Source organism: Galeopterus variegatus, unplaced genomic scaffold (genome assembly GCF_000696425.1).
Source record: "Galeopterus variegatus unplaced genomic scaffold, G_variegatus-3.0.2 Scaffold4307, whole genome shotgun sequence".
Taxonomy (NCBI): Eukaryota; Metazoa; Chordata; class Mammalia; order Dermoptera; family Cynocephalidae; genus Galeopterus; species Galeopterus variegatus.
In genome coordinates this window covers 94,992-113,036 of record NW_007730418.1, presented here as the reverse complement: position 1 = coordinate 113,036, position 18,045 = coordinate 94,992, and the positions used below count along the sequence as shown (strand labels likewise).

Here is an 18,045-nt window from a genome sequence, read left to right as displayed (position 1 = left end):
TTTTCATGTGTTTAATTGCCATTCTTATTATGTGTGTGTATGTTTGATGTCTGTTCAAGTCTTTTGCCCCTATTTTAAATTGTATTGTTTGCTTTCTTCTTATTGAGTTGTGAGTCAACTCACACTTGTATGCTAGATACCAGTCTTTTGTCAGATATGTATTGCAAAACTTTCTCCCAGTCTATGGCTTGCCTTTTCACTTTTATAACAATTTTTCAAACAGAAGTTTTAAATTCTGATGAAGTACAATGTGTCAAATATTTTCTTTTATGGATTATACTTTTTGTGAATATCTACAAAATTTTTGCCTAACCAAAAGTGAGAAAGATTTTTCTCCTATACTTTCTTCTAGAAGTTTTATAGTTTTAAGTTTTACATTTAAATCTATGATCTATTTTGCATTGATTTTGTATATAGTTTGATTATTGACATTTACAAAGCTTTCTTATACATATGATTATGACTGATAATCATTTAAAAAAAACTTTGAGGAAGGTACATCAGGAATTTTAATCTCCATTTCACAAATGAGAAAACTGAGGATTAGAGAAGTATTGTGTGACTTCTCAAGGTCCCACAGCTAGTAAGAGGTGAAATTACAAGATAAGAGGTGAAATTGTGAGGAAAGTCCAGGTCTCCTGCTGTCCCACATCAGTAATTTTGGAGCCAGGTAACTAGAGTTCAGGATGGGGCCCCAGCAAAGTGAAGATTCCCAACGGGGAGCTGAACAACTTATTTGGCACTGAGGTTAAGAGGGGCAGTGGACTAGCCCTGACCTCACTCAGATTGCACTCCTCTGGCCCACTTGGGGTTCCATAACTGAAGAGAGCCAGAAGTGGCCCAGCACCATGCTCAGGTGACACTCAATGAATGCTTTTTGATGATGATGAAGACTTAGAACACTCTCAGTGGAGAGCTCTGAAAGTAATTACAGAGTTAGAAATTAAAGAAGAAAAGTTAAAGGAACTAAGATTATTTAGCCTAGAAAAGAGAGGCTCAAGATGAAATTTGATAACAGCCTTCAAAAGAAAAAAACTTGGTTAGAAATAGATAGAGGTGGTGCTCACATAGCATTGCATTGTGGGTGTAGTTAATTCCATGCAATTTTATGTTGAGAAATGCTTAAAAAGGCATTCCTTATGTTATATATATTACCATAATAAAAATAATAAATTAAAAAGAGAAAGAAAAAGCTTGGGCTTTCCTTTTGAAGGCTGAGCAAGGGAAAATGGGCTGGAAGGATATAAGTAAAAGGGCAAATTTCTCCCTCCCTGGTGAGGATTGTTACACTTAAGAGCCTTTAAAAGCAAGATAAACTCTTCTTACTTGAGTTTGGAGTCAGGGATTTGCCAAACATGGGCTCTGATGAAGAATTTCAGCATGAGGGTTACATGACCCTCTTACATAGTATCCTTAGAAATCTTTGGGTGGCCCCAAACCTGCCCTGCATCCTAGTGCAGTTCCAGGAGGCTTTTGTCTGTGGCCTTCCCTGCTCCTTAGTCTTAGCATCTTCACAGAGTTGTTCCATTGACGAAGACAGGGCTGATGTTAGCTCCTGAAACGTTAATCTCCAATGTTCCTTGTTCGTGAAGCCAAGTAGCTCAGTGCCTAAGGCTATAGATCTGGCTTAGCATCACTAGAATGGCCTGAAATGTTGGCTAGTCTAAATCTGACACCAGTGCTGGAATGCTCTGTTTTATACATAGCCTCTGCTTGCACACCTCTCTGACCATCAGAGACCGGCAAGCTGGCAGTGTAGATCAATGCAATGCCCCCCTGAAAAGCCAGAGAAGAAAAACTAAGACACCAGCAGCACGACCAGGCACCACATTAAGCTAAAGTGTCTTTGTGCTTCTTTTCTCTGCAGCATGGGTAGGAGCCCTTGCGATGGGCATGATTTTCTTCTGTTCTCCCATTGTGAGTATATTCACTGACCGTTTGGGCTGCCGAATCACAGCAACTGCGGGGGCTGCCGTTGCTTTCATTGGCCTTCATACCAGCTCCTTCACCAGGTAAGGCTAGGGGTTTCCAGCCATTTCCCCAAAGCTGACAGTGGGCTTCTTTCTGGGCTTCAGCTTAGGGACACTCCTCAATGAAGAATCCCCTGTGGCCATGGCCATATAGGGCCCTTGAGACCCTGCTCCCAGGATTTATGACCCACTGGGACTCATCTAGGTAGAGTCCCCAGAACACATTGGTAGGGAATATCTCCAAAGAGGACCCAAGAGTTCCAAAGTGGTGGGAGGAGTCTAAGCCTGGTAATTTGTAGAGCTGAGCCCAAGTCCAGCTTTGGCCAGGGGATGGCTATGGCTATGGAAAAATTGATGAGTACCATTTCCTTCTCTGGGCCCCAATTTCTGTATCTGCAACACGAAGGGATTAGACCAGATGGGCATTTCATGTCTATTCCAGCTCTGCCATTCGATTCTCCTTCAATGTACCACACATCTCATGACTTCACCTTCCCTCCCAGGAATGAGCTTATTGAGGGAGCCCATGTGAACACCTAGCATTCCAGGATTCCTGAAGGAATCTTATGTTGAAAAAGAGGTCAGCTGAGCCCAAGGCTGTTGTAGCATTTCTGGCCCTTTTCCAGGTATCTCTGGCTACCAATGTATGGATGATTTGGGACAGATAAAGATTCCTGTCTTGGGCATGAGAAGGATGTTTAGCAGCAGCCCTCACTGAGGTACAGATCCAGAACTCAGCTACCCAGCTAGGCCTAGGCAAAACTCAAACCCTAGTCCCAGTGGTCCCACTGGCAGAACTTGGTAGTATCAGGTGAGGAGCAGGCTACAAGTTCATCTTTTGCTTTCTCTTCTGCCAGCCCTGCAGGAGCATGTGTATAGGGGAGGGGAGAATAAAGACCCTACACCACAGCCTGAGGAATACGGGATTCCTAAAGAACTCCATAGACTTTCTGCAAAAGACACTTTGGAAGTTATGGTACCTCCTATTTCCAAACTGTCTGAGCTTATATAGGAGAATGCTGGCCTGGAGACACAGAAATGGCCACAGTGACATGTGTGGAATGAGGGCACAGCTAACTTGCAGAGACTTGTTTTCTGAGGTTGTCACTCCAGAGAAGGGCCATGGCTCTCTAGGCCTAAGGTTCCACTCCCAATGGAGAATGCTAATTGTGTCTGCCTCCACTGGGCCCTGTGTGGGTGAGCCAGCTTTCTTTATGACTTGAGCATTTCTGGCTGCCCAGCCTAACCCCCAGCAGAGCTTGGATTTGGCCTGCAGTGGTTTCTTGGCTCCATCACATCCAACTGGGACAGAGGAGGAAAAAACCATGCCCTGCCTGGAACCTGCTCAGCCCTCCCAGGGCAGCAGCTCCAACCCTTTTCAGGGCCCCTCTGGTGGTCGGCCTTATTTGCCCCCAGGAAGCTAGTGCCTGGCACCTTGTGGGGAGGAGCTAGGCCTGAGAAGTGGCTCCAGTCTCAGCACTACACAGCAGAGGCCTGTTTTTTAAGGCCAAGCAGAGCAACTTGTAAACAAATTAGCAACATACGGATCCCATTTCCTTTCCAATCCACATGGGCTCAGTTACAGGAGGGGAAGGAGCTTAGATGTGGTGTTTTCTTCTGGCTCTCATCTTTAGACACATCGGAGTAAGCGTTCTGTTCTCCAACCCCTAACTCCCTCCCCTACCCTCTTTGCCCTTTCTGTAAGAAAATCTTCAGAGCCAAGAAACTTTCTGGATGGTTTCACGTCCAGTGGAAAAAAATAGTTTTGCTTGCGGCTAGAGCTCTAAGTCATCCTTCCTGTTGTCTCAATCAGGACTCTGAGTTTCTCTGGTGGAATGGGACAGAGTGCAGGCAAGGCTGGTGAGGCTTTTTGGCAAGCCCAAGTCAGGGGCTTCCTGTCCTGGGGCCCAGCTAGAAACAGATCCACCACACAGCACACTGAATTGCATCCCATATTTTGCTCCCACCGATCCCCTACCTGAAGGTCTAAATCCTGTTCCTTAGACAAAGTTCCCAGTCCAGGACAATCCACAGGGTATCTAGAATTTAATGGGAGCAGGCCCTAAGGAACCTGACAGAAGAGGAGAAGTTGGCTTAGTTATGTGTTCCAAGTGGAGACAACCATTTTGAAACCAAAGCCCCTTCTCATGTCCAGTGAATATAAGCAGATTGAAAGCAAAGGTGATGATAGCCTTGGAATCATAGGTGCTAGCACCACATCCTCTCTGCAGCATAGGCCCAGTCCTTTAGTATGAGGACTGGGTGTATTTCTGGAGAAGAATTGCCTGACCAAGAAGAGTATTAGGTAATTAAGTGGTCAGATAAGAACTATTGCAAAATATATGGAGGCATCAAAAAGAAAACAAAATTCTTCACTAGGTTGTGCCAATGTTGTCTGAGGGCAGATGGCTGGCCAAGCTGACCTTCTCATGGCCTTTTGCCTTCTGACATTTTACCTTCTGTTACAGGGGCTCATGGCCACAGCAGGGCCTAACAGTTTTAAGCCAGGACCTGTCTTACTTGGCTAGACCCACTTCTTTGACACTCCACTTCCTGTCAAGCAGCTAGGCTACTCTGGGGAACTAATCCATACGATGTCTAGCAACAGAGGCAGGACTTTTTAAGTTAAAGGGACTCCTTACCTCAGGATTCCCATGGAGATCATCCAGGGCCTGGAGTAAAGGGTCTTGGGATATTTGAGCAGGGTTGGGGAAGGGATGTCTCTGAGGAGATCATCAGCCGTTCACTGAAATATTAAAGGCCCTGAGCATGGACAGATACTGAAGAGTTTTATGGAGGGTCTTAGTCTTTCAAAATCTTGGTTCTTTGCAGACCTTTGTTGTTGTTACTTGGGATAAATCTTTGGCCACCAACTTACCCATGGTGTCTAGGTGAGCAGTAATGTGAAACTGTTCTCTCCGAGGTGCTGACTTCCTCCCTGTAGCCCCTCACCCAGCCTTTGCATAGGCTGATTCCGGCTTTTTAACAGTCCCCTTTGATGGGGTGATAGATTCATGCTAGAGTCACACAGATCTGGATTCAAGTTCAGTCCAGGACTTGATCCCCAGTTATGTTACCTTGGGCAAATTACTTTACCTCTTTGAGCTTCTGCTTTCCCATCTGAAAAATGGGGATCAGAAGGCCCTGTTCCTTTGCTCTGAGGGCCAGTGGCTGTGGGTTAAGGGTGGAGGAATGGAGGTCTCAGGAGGCTGAAGTGGGGAGGGGTGACGGATTGCTGGTCAGGTTGCTGAGGACAGCTCTCGGTGTCTCTCCCACAGCTCCCTAAGCCTGCGCTACTTCACCTACGGGATTCTCTTTGGTTGTGGCTGTTCCTTCGCCTTTCAGCCATCCCTTGTCATCCTGGGCCACTACTTCCAACGCCGCCTAGGTCTGGCCAATGGTGTGGTGTCCGCTGGGAGTAGCGTCTTCTCCATGTCCTTCCCCTTCCTCATCAAAATACTGGGGGATAAGATCAAGCTGGCCCAAACCTTCCAGGTGCTGAGTACCTTCATGTTTGTTCTCATGCTGCTCTCACTTACCTACCGGCCCCTCCTGCCCAGCTCCCAGGACACCCCAAGCAAGAGAGGTGTCCACACCCTGCAACAGCGCCTCATGGCTCAGCTCAGGAAGTACTTCAATATGCGAGTGTTCCGCCAACGCACCTACCGCATCTGGGCCTTTGGGATTGCTGCTGCTGCCCTTGGCTACTTCGTTCCCTATGTACACCTGGTGAGAAATACCAGGATGGGCTCAGCCCACCTGGCCACAAGAAGCTGCCCTCAACCTACCTGAAGTCCGGAGGGTAGGGGTGGAGGACATTAAAAGGGCAGAGCTGGGACCTTTGGAAAAAGAAGCCAAACAGTGGTTGGAGAGACCCAGAGAGGGAAAGAGCACAGGTTGAGAGAGGACCTCAATGGAAAATGGGGGCGTTCCTTAGGGAAAGGCCCAGGGACCATGACTTTCCCCCGAGTTAAAATTTAAACAGATTTCTAGGAGGAGATAAGCATCATCAAAATGCAGGAGACTGGCCCAGATGACTCAAGACAGGGTTTTCTAAGACTGTGTTCTGTGGAATGCTGGTCTTTGTGGTCAGGTGAATTTGTTTAGGAAATAACATATACTAGATCTCTCTAGCTTCATAATGTGTAGTAATCTCTTAAAGGTACTAAAAAAATACTGCAGTAGAGAAACCCATTCAGCTTTGTTTAACCCAGCATCCATCAAATTTATATGGCCACAGAACTGTTGGTTGGGGTCCAGCTGTTATCTTCCACAGACCTTGTGTTTCTTAAAACACACTTTGGAAGAGTTGCCTGGAAATTGGTAGATCCTTCTCTCCTGGTGACTTGATGTTGCTCCAGGCTGTCAGTTTGGGTCAGGAAATGGGGATATTGTAGAGGAACCCTTGGATTTTCTGTCCTTAAGGCTGTATTCTAGAAGGAGCTTGGAGATACATGCCCCCCTTGGTCGTTGCTCAGAAGCCCAGAATCCAGACAGCCAAGTGATAAGCAGCCTTTTAGGCTGTTAGAAGTAGCCAGAGGGCTTGTCCCATAGCTAGGGCTACAGGGGAGGGGGCTACTGGAGAGGAGGCTGTTGTCCAGGGAAATAAGCAGGAGAGGATTCCGGATGTGCCAACAGTTAACCAGTCAGCTCCTCTTCCTTCTCCTGTTCTGGGGGGTCCTGGTGTTATGCTTTTCAGATGAAGTATGTGGAAGAGGAGTTCGTGGAAATCAAGGAGACCTGGGTGCTCTTGGTGTGTATTGGGGCTACCTCAGGCCTTGGGCGTCTTGTGTCAGGCCACATCAGTGACTCCATTCCTGGACTTAAAAAGATCTACTTGCAGGTGAGTGTGACCACCTGTCCACTGTCAGGAGGAACAGCCTGCCACAGATGCTAGGTTATCCCCAGTCTTTGGGATAGAATGGTAGGGTATGCCACTGCAGTGCCCTGGGCCCCAGCTGACACCAGCTTATTGTCTGACATGGGAAAGTCCACAAATTCTCTGAGTCTCAATTTCCCCTACTTTCAAACAAAGACAATCATCCTATTCTGCCTCCTTCCCAGATGTAGTGAGGATCCAGTGACAGCAACGTATATGGAACCTCTTAGAACACTTTTAAAGGAGGTTTTTATTAATAATGGCTCTCCATCTGAAAGGGGGAAGCAGAGGCCCGGAGTTAGATGCTTCCCCCAGTGAGGACTGATTTTATTGCGACCCTATACTCTCTTTGAGGTTCTTGGGCATTTGTAGCATCCTGTGACTCAGTGTCTCTCTACTCTAGGCCCAAGCTCATCATCTCTTATACTTCCAGAGCTACTTGGCACCAAGCACTGGTTCTCAAATGCCACCCTATCAATGAACACACAAAAAAAGTGCCTGAAAAGGCCAGAACTCACTTCCTCTGTCCAAGCCTCACTTTCCTCATTTGTGCAATGGGAATAATTCTTGCCTTTCACCTCACAGGGGATAACCAAAAGAAATATAGACGTGACCAGGCTTTGGGCGATGCAAACAGGCCATGCAAAGTTTTAATCTTTCTCATAGTGACACAATTTTCCTCATACTGTGGGCAGTAGCCACATGGATTCTCCAGAGGCCACTTTCTGTGTGAACTGGGCTCTGGTCTGGTACGAATACAAACTACCACTCAGGTTATCAGTATTCATCTACCTGGCAGTAATATTGCCTTTCTGGCTTGGCTCATGCTTTTTGCTCCTGCAGCTGGGCTTAGCAGGAGTGTCCAAGTGCGGAACCCTGTGGAGGGGCAAAGGCAGCCCCTGAAAACAAGTAGACACACACAATCCATCAGGAAGGTGGTTGAATTCTGATTCACTTATCTCTTGGGAAAGCCCTAAAAGCACATCCAAGGGGCCCTAACTACACTCACAGCAGGGATTTCTCTGTCTCTGACAGCCCCAAGTGCTTTCCTAAATACCCTCAGATGTTTTGGACAAGGATAATTAACTTTTCCTGTTGTATTTAACTCTGTGTTAGTTTGTAACAGCTGGTGAATCTGCTTTGTCAGAGCTAGGGGTGCCCTTACAGTCCATCCAGCCCAATCTGTCATTACACTGATTGGGAAACCGAGGGAAAGGCTCACACAGACAGTAGTGAAAGAGCTGAACTCCTAGGCAGCACACTTCTCATATTCCACCTTACCCTAAGTGATGGTTGGCAGAGCCAAGACTCAGAGATGATAAGTGACTTGACTAAGGTCAAACCAAGAGCTTGTGATTGAGATAAACCAATTATAAAATTGTGAATTCCTGTGCAAATATCAGCAAGTGCTTTATCTGGGTGGCTTTCCCAGCCTCTTCCAGATGCCACACCTGTGGGTCTTCCCTGCCGGTATCAGCAGTGCTAAGATGCCAAAGGGTTCTGGAAATCAGGGTAATCTGGCATTGGGCCAGGACTTTATCTTGAGGAGAGGCAGCAGCCCCTGCCTAGCCATATAGCTCATGTGATTCTTACCAAAGTCCCTAGGAGAGAGGTAGGGCCTGAGCAACTTTTGCTTGCTATCATGCAGTGGGAGTTACAAGGGAGGGGTAGGCATTAGTAAGTCAGAGACTGAGCAGGCTTAGGACCCAGTGCTTCTGCTGACTCCTTCCCCCCCCTATCCAGCATTCCTGCCCCTTTTCTTTTTTTTTTTTTTTAAGTCTATTTATTTATTAATGTTATTATTATTTTTTACATTCTATGATGTTGTTGCAGAGCAGAAGGGGGAAAGGGGAAAGGGGAAGGCAATAGGATGGGAGAAAGAGGAAGGAGGAAGGGCGGGGTTGAAGCCTGTGGCACCCCCCTCATTCCTGCAGGGGAGACCAGGGGGCTTCCAGTGGTGTCTTGATTATTGCTGGGCTGAAGCCCTCATCCCCCACAACCCCAGCTCGGGAGCCCAGGCTGCTTCTTGCAGTGGCTCGGTGGTCATTGCTGGGCTGGTTGCAAGTGTCAGGGGGATGTGGCCAAGGCCCAAGGCCCCCCCACCACCCTGGCTCAGGAGAGCCCAGGGTGCTTACTGCTGTGGCTCAGTGGTTGTCACTGGGCTGGTTGCGGGCATCGGCGGGGGACATGCCTGCCCCTTTTCTTGACTCTTACTTGTCTCAGTTTTACCACTTAGCATAATGTAAAATAATCTTAAAGCAGTGTAGCTGAAACATATCTTCATCAACTTGTAGTCCAACTTCCTCATTTTACAAATTGAGTGTCTTAGGTGAAGAGCACAGGACAATGGATGACCTTCTCCTTTCTCTTAAGTTTCTCAAGATGCTCATCACAGGAATTCACCTCCTTTTCTCCGAGTCAGATGCAGGAGTACAGACCTAGGGGAGGGAAGGAGTGTACACAGCTTCAGGTTCCTTGACCCTGTGGCTCCTACTATTAGCCAAGACAGGCATATATATCTGCTGCCAAGCCCCTGGATAGTCTGTTGGAAAGGAAATGGTGACAACCTGCAGGACAGCTTCACTTTGGGCCAATCCTTGAGGCCTGATTCTCAGTTCCAAGAAGGACTTTTAATTTCCAAACCTTGGCAAGGCCTCATAGAGGATGTTAATAGGCAGCTAGATATGACAGGTAGTAATTAGAGCTGATTAAAGTCAGTTAATGGAGTCCTTTGTGTTATATAATGGTATTAATTTTTAATTGCCATAATGTGCTTGGTTGATAGGTGAGTCTGGTTTTATCTCACAATTGTGTGTAGTGAATCTCCTAGATGAGAACCTAGGTTGCCTGGGTTCTTACTCCTAGCTTCTGCCTAGCTACCTCAAAACAGCCTGGGCAAAATACAAAGGTTCCCCAACAAAGAGATGTCCTCGGATAGCATTATACTCACCAAAAGCCAACTGATCAACCTAACAAACCTACTTCCATCAACAACACAGGAAATCTATAAGGCATGAAACAGCCTTGATCCCTCAGTCCTTCCATGTGTTCCTAGGTAAGTTGGTCGGCCTGTGTGGACTATTGGAAAATCCTGGGGTTTGTTAAGGCCATGGTAAACAGATGCCTTGGCCATGGGACAACCTGGCTCTGCCAGCTACAGGGGGTTGGCAGAGGATGGGGGCTCCTTTCTCTGCCTGCAGCCCAGGTCTTCAGTCTGTCTCACTGACACAGGTTGTAAATGACCTAATCAAAAGACCAGCTGGGTTTGCAATAGCCCCTATCTCTGCTGAGAGGGAAATACCAGTCTCTGAAATGGCAGCTTCTTTGTTTTGGAGTCATTTTGCTCAGCCCAAGGAAAGCCCAGTGGCTAGCCAGTACTCCTGGGCTGGCTTCAGGCTCCATAGACACCATCCTAGTGGTTTGGTTCCCCTGAAAGCCCTCTTTATTGCCTACTCAGGGTGCCCAGCCAAGCCCAGAGGCCCCCAGAGTCATGCTGTCTGCCTGAGATGGGTGGTGTGTCCCATGTCCTAAAGTGTAAGGAATCTGAGTGAACCTCATAATGGTATCCTTCATGCCAAGGTCTTCTCTAAAATCAGAAAATGGCACAAAATGGGCACTGGCTCCTTCCCCATTTCAGAAAGCTGTGCCTTCTATTCTGCCCCCCATCTAATCATTTTGCCAATCATCCTCACTTCCTCCCACAAAACGTCATGTTTCTTGACTCTCCCACAAAATGGGCACTGGCTCCTTCCCCATTTCAGAAAGCTGTGCCTTCTATTCTGCTCCCCATCTAATCATTTTGCTAGTCATCCTTACTTCCTCCCCTTCTTCCCATTTACTTGGATCTGAGAATACCAACATGGCCTGATCCCAGGCCCTGATTCCTACGGCAGCCAAACACAGGATCAGAAAGCAGAAACAACAATTTGCTTTATCTCAGGGGTCCGTCCAGTACAAAGACAAACTTCTTGAGGCCAAGGGCCATGTCTTCCCTTTTCTTTTTATCCTGACAGAATCACAGTAAAGTAGGAGCTCTCTTAAAGACTTTGAATACTTCAGTGCAGGACTTAGAAGGGGACTGAGTAACTGTTTAGTCCAACTGCTCTCCCTGTTGACACCCCCCCCCCATTTTATAGATGGTAGAAATGAAGACCTGAGAATGGAGATGTGATTTGCTATGTGGTCTTGACTAGCCAGCAAAACATGACGTTAGGCCCTTGTTCCTCTAGGTCCTCTCCTTCCTGCTTCTGGGCCTGATGTCCATGATGATTCCCCTGTGCCAGGACTTCGGGGGCCTCATTGTTGTATGCCTTTTCCTGGGCCTGTGCGACGGCTTCTTCATCACCATCATGGCACCCATTGCATTTGAACTGGTGGGCCCAATGCAGGCCTCACAGGCCATTGGCTACCTCCTGGGCATGATGGCCCTGCCAATGATTGCTGGACCCCCCATTGCAGGTGAGGCTAATATTCCAGGGAGGGCATGAGTCAGGGAGTCCTGTTTTCCCTGGGCTCTAGCTCTCCTGAGAACCCTTTTCCTCTTATTCTCTGTTTAAGTAGCCTTGTCAGAATGCATGAAACCCCTTACCCCTACTGGTGGAAGAGATTAAACATAGTACACACGCATGGATTCATTTGGGCGGATGGTTTTCTATGGCTGTATATCTGTTTCAATGGGGTTTTACTGTAGACGGCATGGCTCCTTCCAGGAGGGTAGAGAGAAAAATGGGTTTGGCTTTCTTGACCACTCTATTGACCCAGTTTCCTCTCACTTTCTCCACAGGCAAATGATTATTTGCAAGGTATTTGGGTAGAAAGAGAAGAGAAAGTGGGCCCTGGTTTTATGAAAACTTAGACACCCTCCTCTTCCTCTCTTGGCTTCTGAGCTGAGCCTGTAGAAGAGATTTGATTAAGGTAACACTCCAGGACTGAGCCAGTGAGGCTCACTTCCAGCAGGCAGCAGGCAAAGTGTCAGCTTGCCATCTTTCAGCACTCCTAGTTTCTCTCTCCAGTCTCCCAGAATGGCATTGTTGATACCCCAGGGAACACAGGAAACAGAAAAACCAATAAAAAGAGAACTTCATTTCCTTTCTATAGGATTTACCACAAACACTGATTCATAGGTTAGACTTTCCTAGGCCACTCAAATGGGCAAATTCAGCAAATACTCCTTGAACACCAATTATGAGCAAGGTGTTTTGAGGGCACTGTGTGACAGTGGCAAAAGCTTTCACTCAGGCTCTTTTGCAACAGCCACACTGCCCACTGGGGGAGGGGAGCCTCTAACCAGCCCCCGATCTCAACAGTGCCCCAGAATCCACATCTCTTTCCATTTTGCTTACCTCCTGAGTAGGCAACAGGCCAAGGGTCTTCTTGCCTCTTCTAGGTAGTTTCTGGGTTTATCCTCCCTATGAGGTACCTCACATTAGCTTCTGGAGGTGAGCAGGGGAGGCCTTGTGTCTCATGCCAAACATATCCATGGTATTGGCAGCGTGGAGGAATCCAGAAGGGACAACCACATCTGTAACTGGAAGGAAGATATAGGTATACAGCCTCTTCCCAGGGCAAATGGAACATCAGAGAAAGGCAAATAGGAATTCAGCTGCATTGTTCCACCAGAACAATTTGGGGGATGGGGGGAAATGGGGAACAAAGACAAGGCTTGGCTATCTTCTGTGGAGTTTTTTAAAACTAGTTTCCCTCCTAACTAACCTAGAAATGACTGGAAGTTAGCTGTGGCTGTAGGTTAATGAAAGTCACAAACAGAAAAGCTTTAAGAGAAGCTTCATTAACTTCTTTCATGATGAGCATTCACTTCAAAGGGCCTGCAGCCCTACTACCTCAGAGAGGAGCCACCAGCCTTTGCAGTTAAGAGAGCTCCTGAGTCAAAGCAGTGCAGACCAAGATTCTCTGGATAGGCACCGTGATGGCTCCAGAAGAGGCAGAGAGCCCCTTTGGGTGGTAGGGCAAAGCTGAGCTTGACTTGTCTCTCTTGACTGTTTCAGGCCTCCTCCGCAACTGTTTTGGGGACTACCATGTGGCCTTCTACTTTGCCGGTGTGCCGCCCATCATCGGGGCTATAATCCTCTTCTTTGTCCCTCTGATGCATCAAAGGATGTTCAAGAAAGAGCAGAGGGATTCCAGCAAGGATAAGATGCTGGCCCCAGACCTGGACCCCAATGGGGAGCTGCTGCCAGGCTCCCCTACTCCTGAGGAACCAATCTAATGCCTCTTTCTTGCCATTGTGTGCTCCTCCCCAGCCCTGCCCCTTCACCCCACCCTGCTCAGCATTTACATTTTTGCCACCAGCACACTTGTTCCCAAACCTGTGCACACAGCATTTCAGCCACCTGACCATCCCCTTGGAGCCAAATCTCCAGGTGTTCCAAATTCCTTAACCAAATTCTCCCTGTGAATGCCTTTAAACTTGCCAGGGCCCTTCTCCTCCCAGGATCTGGGAAAGTTTGGGATCACTCCCTGGCCTTTGGAATCTCTCCATAAACTTTCTAACCCCTGGGGAAGGAGAGGGATGGAACCTCTTGGCCCCAGCTTGTTAGTCACCCACTAAAATCAACTGCCAAAGGTGCTACTGTGTCCCCAGGAGCCTAGTGAGGTAGACCCAAACTTCTGTTTGCTAAGTTCATTGCCATCCATCCTTGGGAGCCATTGGGAGGGCAAAATGAGACAAGTAGCCTTGTTTAGCCTAAGAGTTTCTGAGGGCCTCCCAAGAAGGCAATATCCCCATCATATGGTTCGTTAACAATCTATTTCCCTCTTCTCTCCCTTCTTAATTTACTCTACTGCCTCCTCTCCATTCTCTTCCCTCTCTATTTCTTTTTATGACTGTCATAGACACATGGGTGCTTGAAGAAAGGAGAGACCCAGAGCCTGGGCCAATCAGCCTCACTTTGGCCCAGTTCACCCCTAACACTAGCATCAATCCCACTCATCTCAGGCTGAGCCACATCTCACTTTTTGGCTCAAGCTGATATAGTCATAGACTGGAAAAGTAGAATGCCATAAATGGAAGGGACCTTAAACACCATAGAGTTCCATGTTCCACTTGATGATTTCCCAGGCTAATGCATTAACATGGAGACCCTCCCAGCTCCCCATCCTTGTATTCACCTGTGAAAATGTGAAGAAACTCCTTTCATCTCAGAAGGCAGCGGAGGACTGATGACAGAGCTGGCATGGTGGGGGGAGGGGCAGCGGTTACGGACGTGGTGAAGGACCAACTCCTCCATCTCAGTTTTCATGACAGGTCAATATTTCCATCTGGGCCAAGCCAGGAAAAGGACTGTTTAAGAAAAGCCCCGTTCTCTACCTGGATCCTAAAAAGTACAGGTAGCAGCTGCACATGGGGTTGGACAATTTCTTTTAGGAAGAGGAAGCCATCCTACCCTTACCACCCAATGTGTCTCCCATGCTGGGCATCCTGAGCCACTCTGCTCAGTGGGCATTAAAAGTGCCAGGAAAGGTAGACTCTGGACTGCCTTCATTCCTCTGCAGTAGGTGCCAGATGCTGCCTCTGCCCAGGCTCTGGGCAGCAGTCTTACTGAAAAGCATTCCTAGTATCCCCGGCCAGGGGCAGAGGGCACTGCCAGGCTGTGTCCAGCTAGCACAGCTCACCTCATTAGGAGCTCAGCCTCCCTCCTCACTCTGCCTCTTTGTGTCTCTTTTTCTCCTCTCTGGGCCTTTGTCTATTGTGTTCCTGACACCCACCCTTTCGTCATCTCCTTGCCATGCATCCCTGGCTGTCACTTGGAGCCAATAGTAACTTGCCACCCCGAGCCAGGGTCATCCTGGGGCCAGAAGGATGAGGTTGCCCTGAGGGGCTCCAAAGAAGACAATGGTCCCCACCCATGAGTTTTTCCGTTACAAACAGGCAGCTGGGGCATGGCTGGCCTCTGAAGGTTTTATTCAAGGCCAAAGTCCTGAGCCCCCTCCACTGGTTCCAGTCCAGCTCTTTTCAACACCCCAAAGGAAAACCCACTGGTTCTTGGCTCTGTGGGTGGGAAGGGGCCTAGTTACTATCCTGTCAGCTCAAACAGCAGTGGAACAGGAGAAACTGAGCTCCAGGAGCCCTGTAACTCCCAGGACAGACCACTGAAAATACTGGAGCAACAATGCTCCTGCCTCCGGAGGAGAGTTCTGCAGGGCCTCTTTTGTTGCTGATGGCATGGATAGCTCTTAAGAATCAGGGTGCCACCCACTTCTCTCTAGATGAAGAAAGGACATTCACAGGTCCCAAATCTGCCCATTCAGGTGTCACAGAACATGGCGCGGTGTCAGTTCACTTCTTCCACACATGCATGTGTGAGCTTGTGTGTTTTGGGAGAGAATGTTGGTTGGCAAAAGCAGCACAGTATTAATATTTAGAGTAGGATGCAACCTCTTATCCACCACAGTTAAGTACGAGAACGAACAAAATTTCAGAGCTTGAGACCTGGGACATTTAAATACTCAAGGGGTTTGGAACAAAATAAACAGATCTAAAAATTTGGTTTTGGTATGTATGTTACCTACAAGAGTGAATAGTCTTAACCTGATTACAGTAGGAAGTTTGACTTCAAAACTGAAGTCTTGTTTCAAATCAAATTTCTGCCAAGGTCTATGCTCTCTGTGAGAGCAGAAATTGGAAAAGAAACTATATATGAGGATTGCAGTTGGGTGAACTGTTTGAGATTAAATTTTTTAGGGAGCTCTGAAGTGGAAAAATTGTTACTTTACAAAATGAGAACATTCATTGGCTGAGTCAGAGTGGAGGCCCCACCAAGGCCACCACCTTGCTACAAATGTGCCATGTTGAAACCTTAGCAACAATCCAATTCAATCCCCCATCCCTCTCCCTTATATTACTGATGGGGAACCTGAAGGGACTGGCATATCTGGGTTACACAGCCTGGCAGCGACAGAGCCTGGAGTTGAGGGTGATGCAGGAGAGAGACCTACAGGAATGACAAAGCTGGGAGTAACCTTAGAGTCCCCCTTGTCAATACTCTGCATTGAATTTAAGTGGGGAAACTGAGGCCTAGATATAGGAAGGGACTGGAGCCCATTCGTACAGTTCATCAGTGACAGAGCGAGCTGAAACTTGAACTCAGGTAATTGACTTCCAGTCCAGTCCAAACCCTTCATTTCACAGATGAGGAAACTGGCCCTAGGAGGGGGAAAATGACTTGCCCACTTCATCCAACAATTATGTGGCAAGCCCATTTCCAAAAGGGTGTCGGCAGGACCACCTCTGAGCAAAAATGAAAGCTGAGCAAAATCTGACTTCTAGCATACCTCATCTCTTCACGATTACCCTCACCCCCAACCAACAAATACTTTTGGTATTCTTTCTCCTAGGCACTCTAGACCTTCATGCAGCCTTTGCCTTGGAGATCTGGTTCCACCTACTGCCCTTCCACCCCAGCAACTGGAGAGGCACAAATAAAGTCCATCTCCTGAGAGCCATACACCGGGGCAGGGCAGTGGTGAAGAGAAGGGACTGGTTTCTTTTGGGAGAGGGTGGTGTACTGCCCAGCTCTTGACTATTGTCATTTCTCCCCTGACTCAGTGCAGACACCCTGGTGCTGCTGGCCTCCTCATCTCCTCCCACAAAGGATAATTACTCTGTCCCACTACCAGGCCCCAGGTTCTCCCACCCAAGGTCTGGTGTCCCCTCAGCCCCTCCCCCAGCAGCCCCAAGGGCCCAGCCTGCATTTGATCACTCAGGATCATTAGATTTCAAAGCTGTGGAATCTCATAATTTTTATGAGAATATGCTCTCCTCCAGGGCCTTTTCATGTCTGAAAAGGCAGCCAGCAGCTCCCTGCCACTTCTCCACAGTAGCACAGCAGGCCAGCTGACAGGGATTGCAAACCCTCAGTGTCTCACACAGCTGGTGCCTAGATAGGGTGGGTGCTGGTTAGAACAACAGCCCTTGAAACAAGTTCTGAAATTCTAATGGACTGAGATGTAGCGGAAATGGCAGAGGCACAAGGAAAGGAATTAGATACCCAGCTCCTGCAGTAGTTGAGGAAGCTGTGCTTCAATACGCCCTTTGATTCCTGCCTTTCAGCTCTCTCTAGTGGTCACTAGATGCAGAGCTCCAAGCCTGGCTTTCAATTTGAGCAATATTTTCTACAGACCTGCTGTATGTCAGGCACTCTGCTAGAACCCAGGGACTTAAGGAAAGGAAGAACACAGGACGGAATTTGTTCTATCTTCTTTCCAAGATACCCTTTCCTCCTCTGGACCACAGTGGCCTGGTGCCTACCCACTCGGCACCAAAACTCGGTCTTCTCTGGGGCAAGAAAAGGTCCACCGCGACCCCCGCCGGGACCGAGACGCAGAATTCCTTCCTCCCCTCCCTGCGACTGGCCTCCCTGGGGTCAGAGTCGCCCGGAAGAACTATGTGCCTCATAGTTGGTTTCTTGCTGAGTCCTAGCCGGATAAAATTAGCCCATTGCTCACATCTACCAAGTGTCAGAGCCCGCGGCCAGCTGCGGGCAAGAGGAGGGCAGAGCCGAGCCGGGCCGCTCTCCCGCCCACCCGGGCCAGTCGGACCAGCGGACTGACAGCACCTGTCGTGCGCCCCCGGCCCAGCGCCTTCTCGCTCCCCTGCTCCTACCAGAGGCTGTGGCCCCGCCGGGGGGGATCCGGGACTAGAGAGAGGCCGGCGGGGCTAAAGGTACTCTCCTTTCTCGCCACACACCCACCCTACACTGCCCTCACAACGACCGGGCCCTGAGATCCGGGGCTGGGGGTGCTAATCGGTACCATTTCCCACCAGGCCCCCCGCCCACTCTACACTCCGGGACTGCCTGGGGATGGAGATGGGGCCGGGTGCCCCCGGGCCCTGGCTGTTGCTCCTGGTCCTGCCACTGGCCTCGGGCCACCTTGGGTCGGGGAGGGAGGCGGTCCTGCCCCTCCGTGGGCCTCTATCCAGTTCTGGGAGGGGTAATAATCCCGGAGACGCGCCACGGAAACGCATCTGCCCTTGCTACTCAGACGGGAATCCTGGCCTGCTAGGAAAACCACCCTTCCCGCCCAGGGGAAGGGGGCGGAAGGCAGACTGGAAGACCCAGCCTCAGGCCCTGCCAACTGTCCGGCGAGCCAGACGGACAGACAGCCGCTGCCGCGTGTCCGGGCTCAACTCCTCCTCCATCCCCTCCCCCCACAGCCTTGCCCGCGCCACCGCCACCC

General features: G+C 48.8%; 1 protein-coding gene across 1 annotated transcript; it reads left to right on the top strand.

The window, feature by feature from the left end:
* The first annotated feature begins 870 nt into the window (after positions 1-870).
* SLC16A2 (solute carrier family 16, member 2 (thyroid hormone transporter)) lies at positions 871-15,355 on the top strand. Its single transcript, XM_008587233.1, has 6 exons — positions 871-956; positions 1,842-2,012; positions 5,249-5,699; positions 6,670-6,813; positions 11,079-11,307; positions 12,855-15,355. Exons 1-6 carry the CDS (start codon positions 871-873, stop codon positions 13,073-13,075), a joined length of 1,302 nt encoding a protein of 433 aa, XP_008585455.1. The 3' UTR covers positions 13,076-15,355.
* Positions 15,356-18,045: the final 2,690 nt, after the last annotated feature.

Coding starts and splice junctions, on each gene's coding strand:
- SLC16A2 (XM_008587233.1), top strand. CDS start 871: ATGCTTTTTGATGATGATGAAGACTTAGAACACTCTCAGTGGAGAGCT. Junction 957..1,841: donor TTAGAAATTAAAGAAGAAAA/GTTAAAGGAACT, acceptor ATTAAGCTAAAG/TGTCTTTGTGCTTCTTTTCT. Junction 11,308..12,854: donor TGCTGGACCCCCCATTGCAG/GTGAGGCTAATA, acceptor TGACTGTTTCAG/GCCTCCTCCGCAACTGTTTT.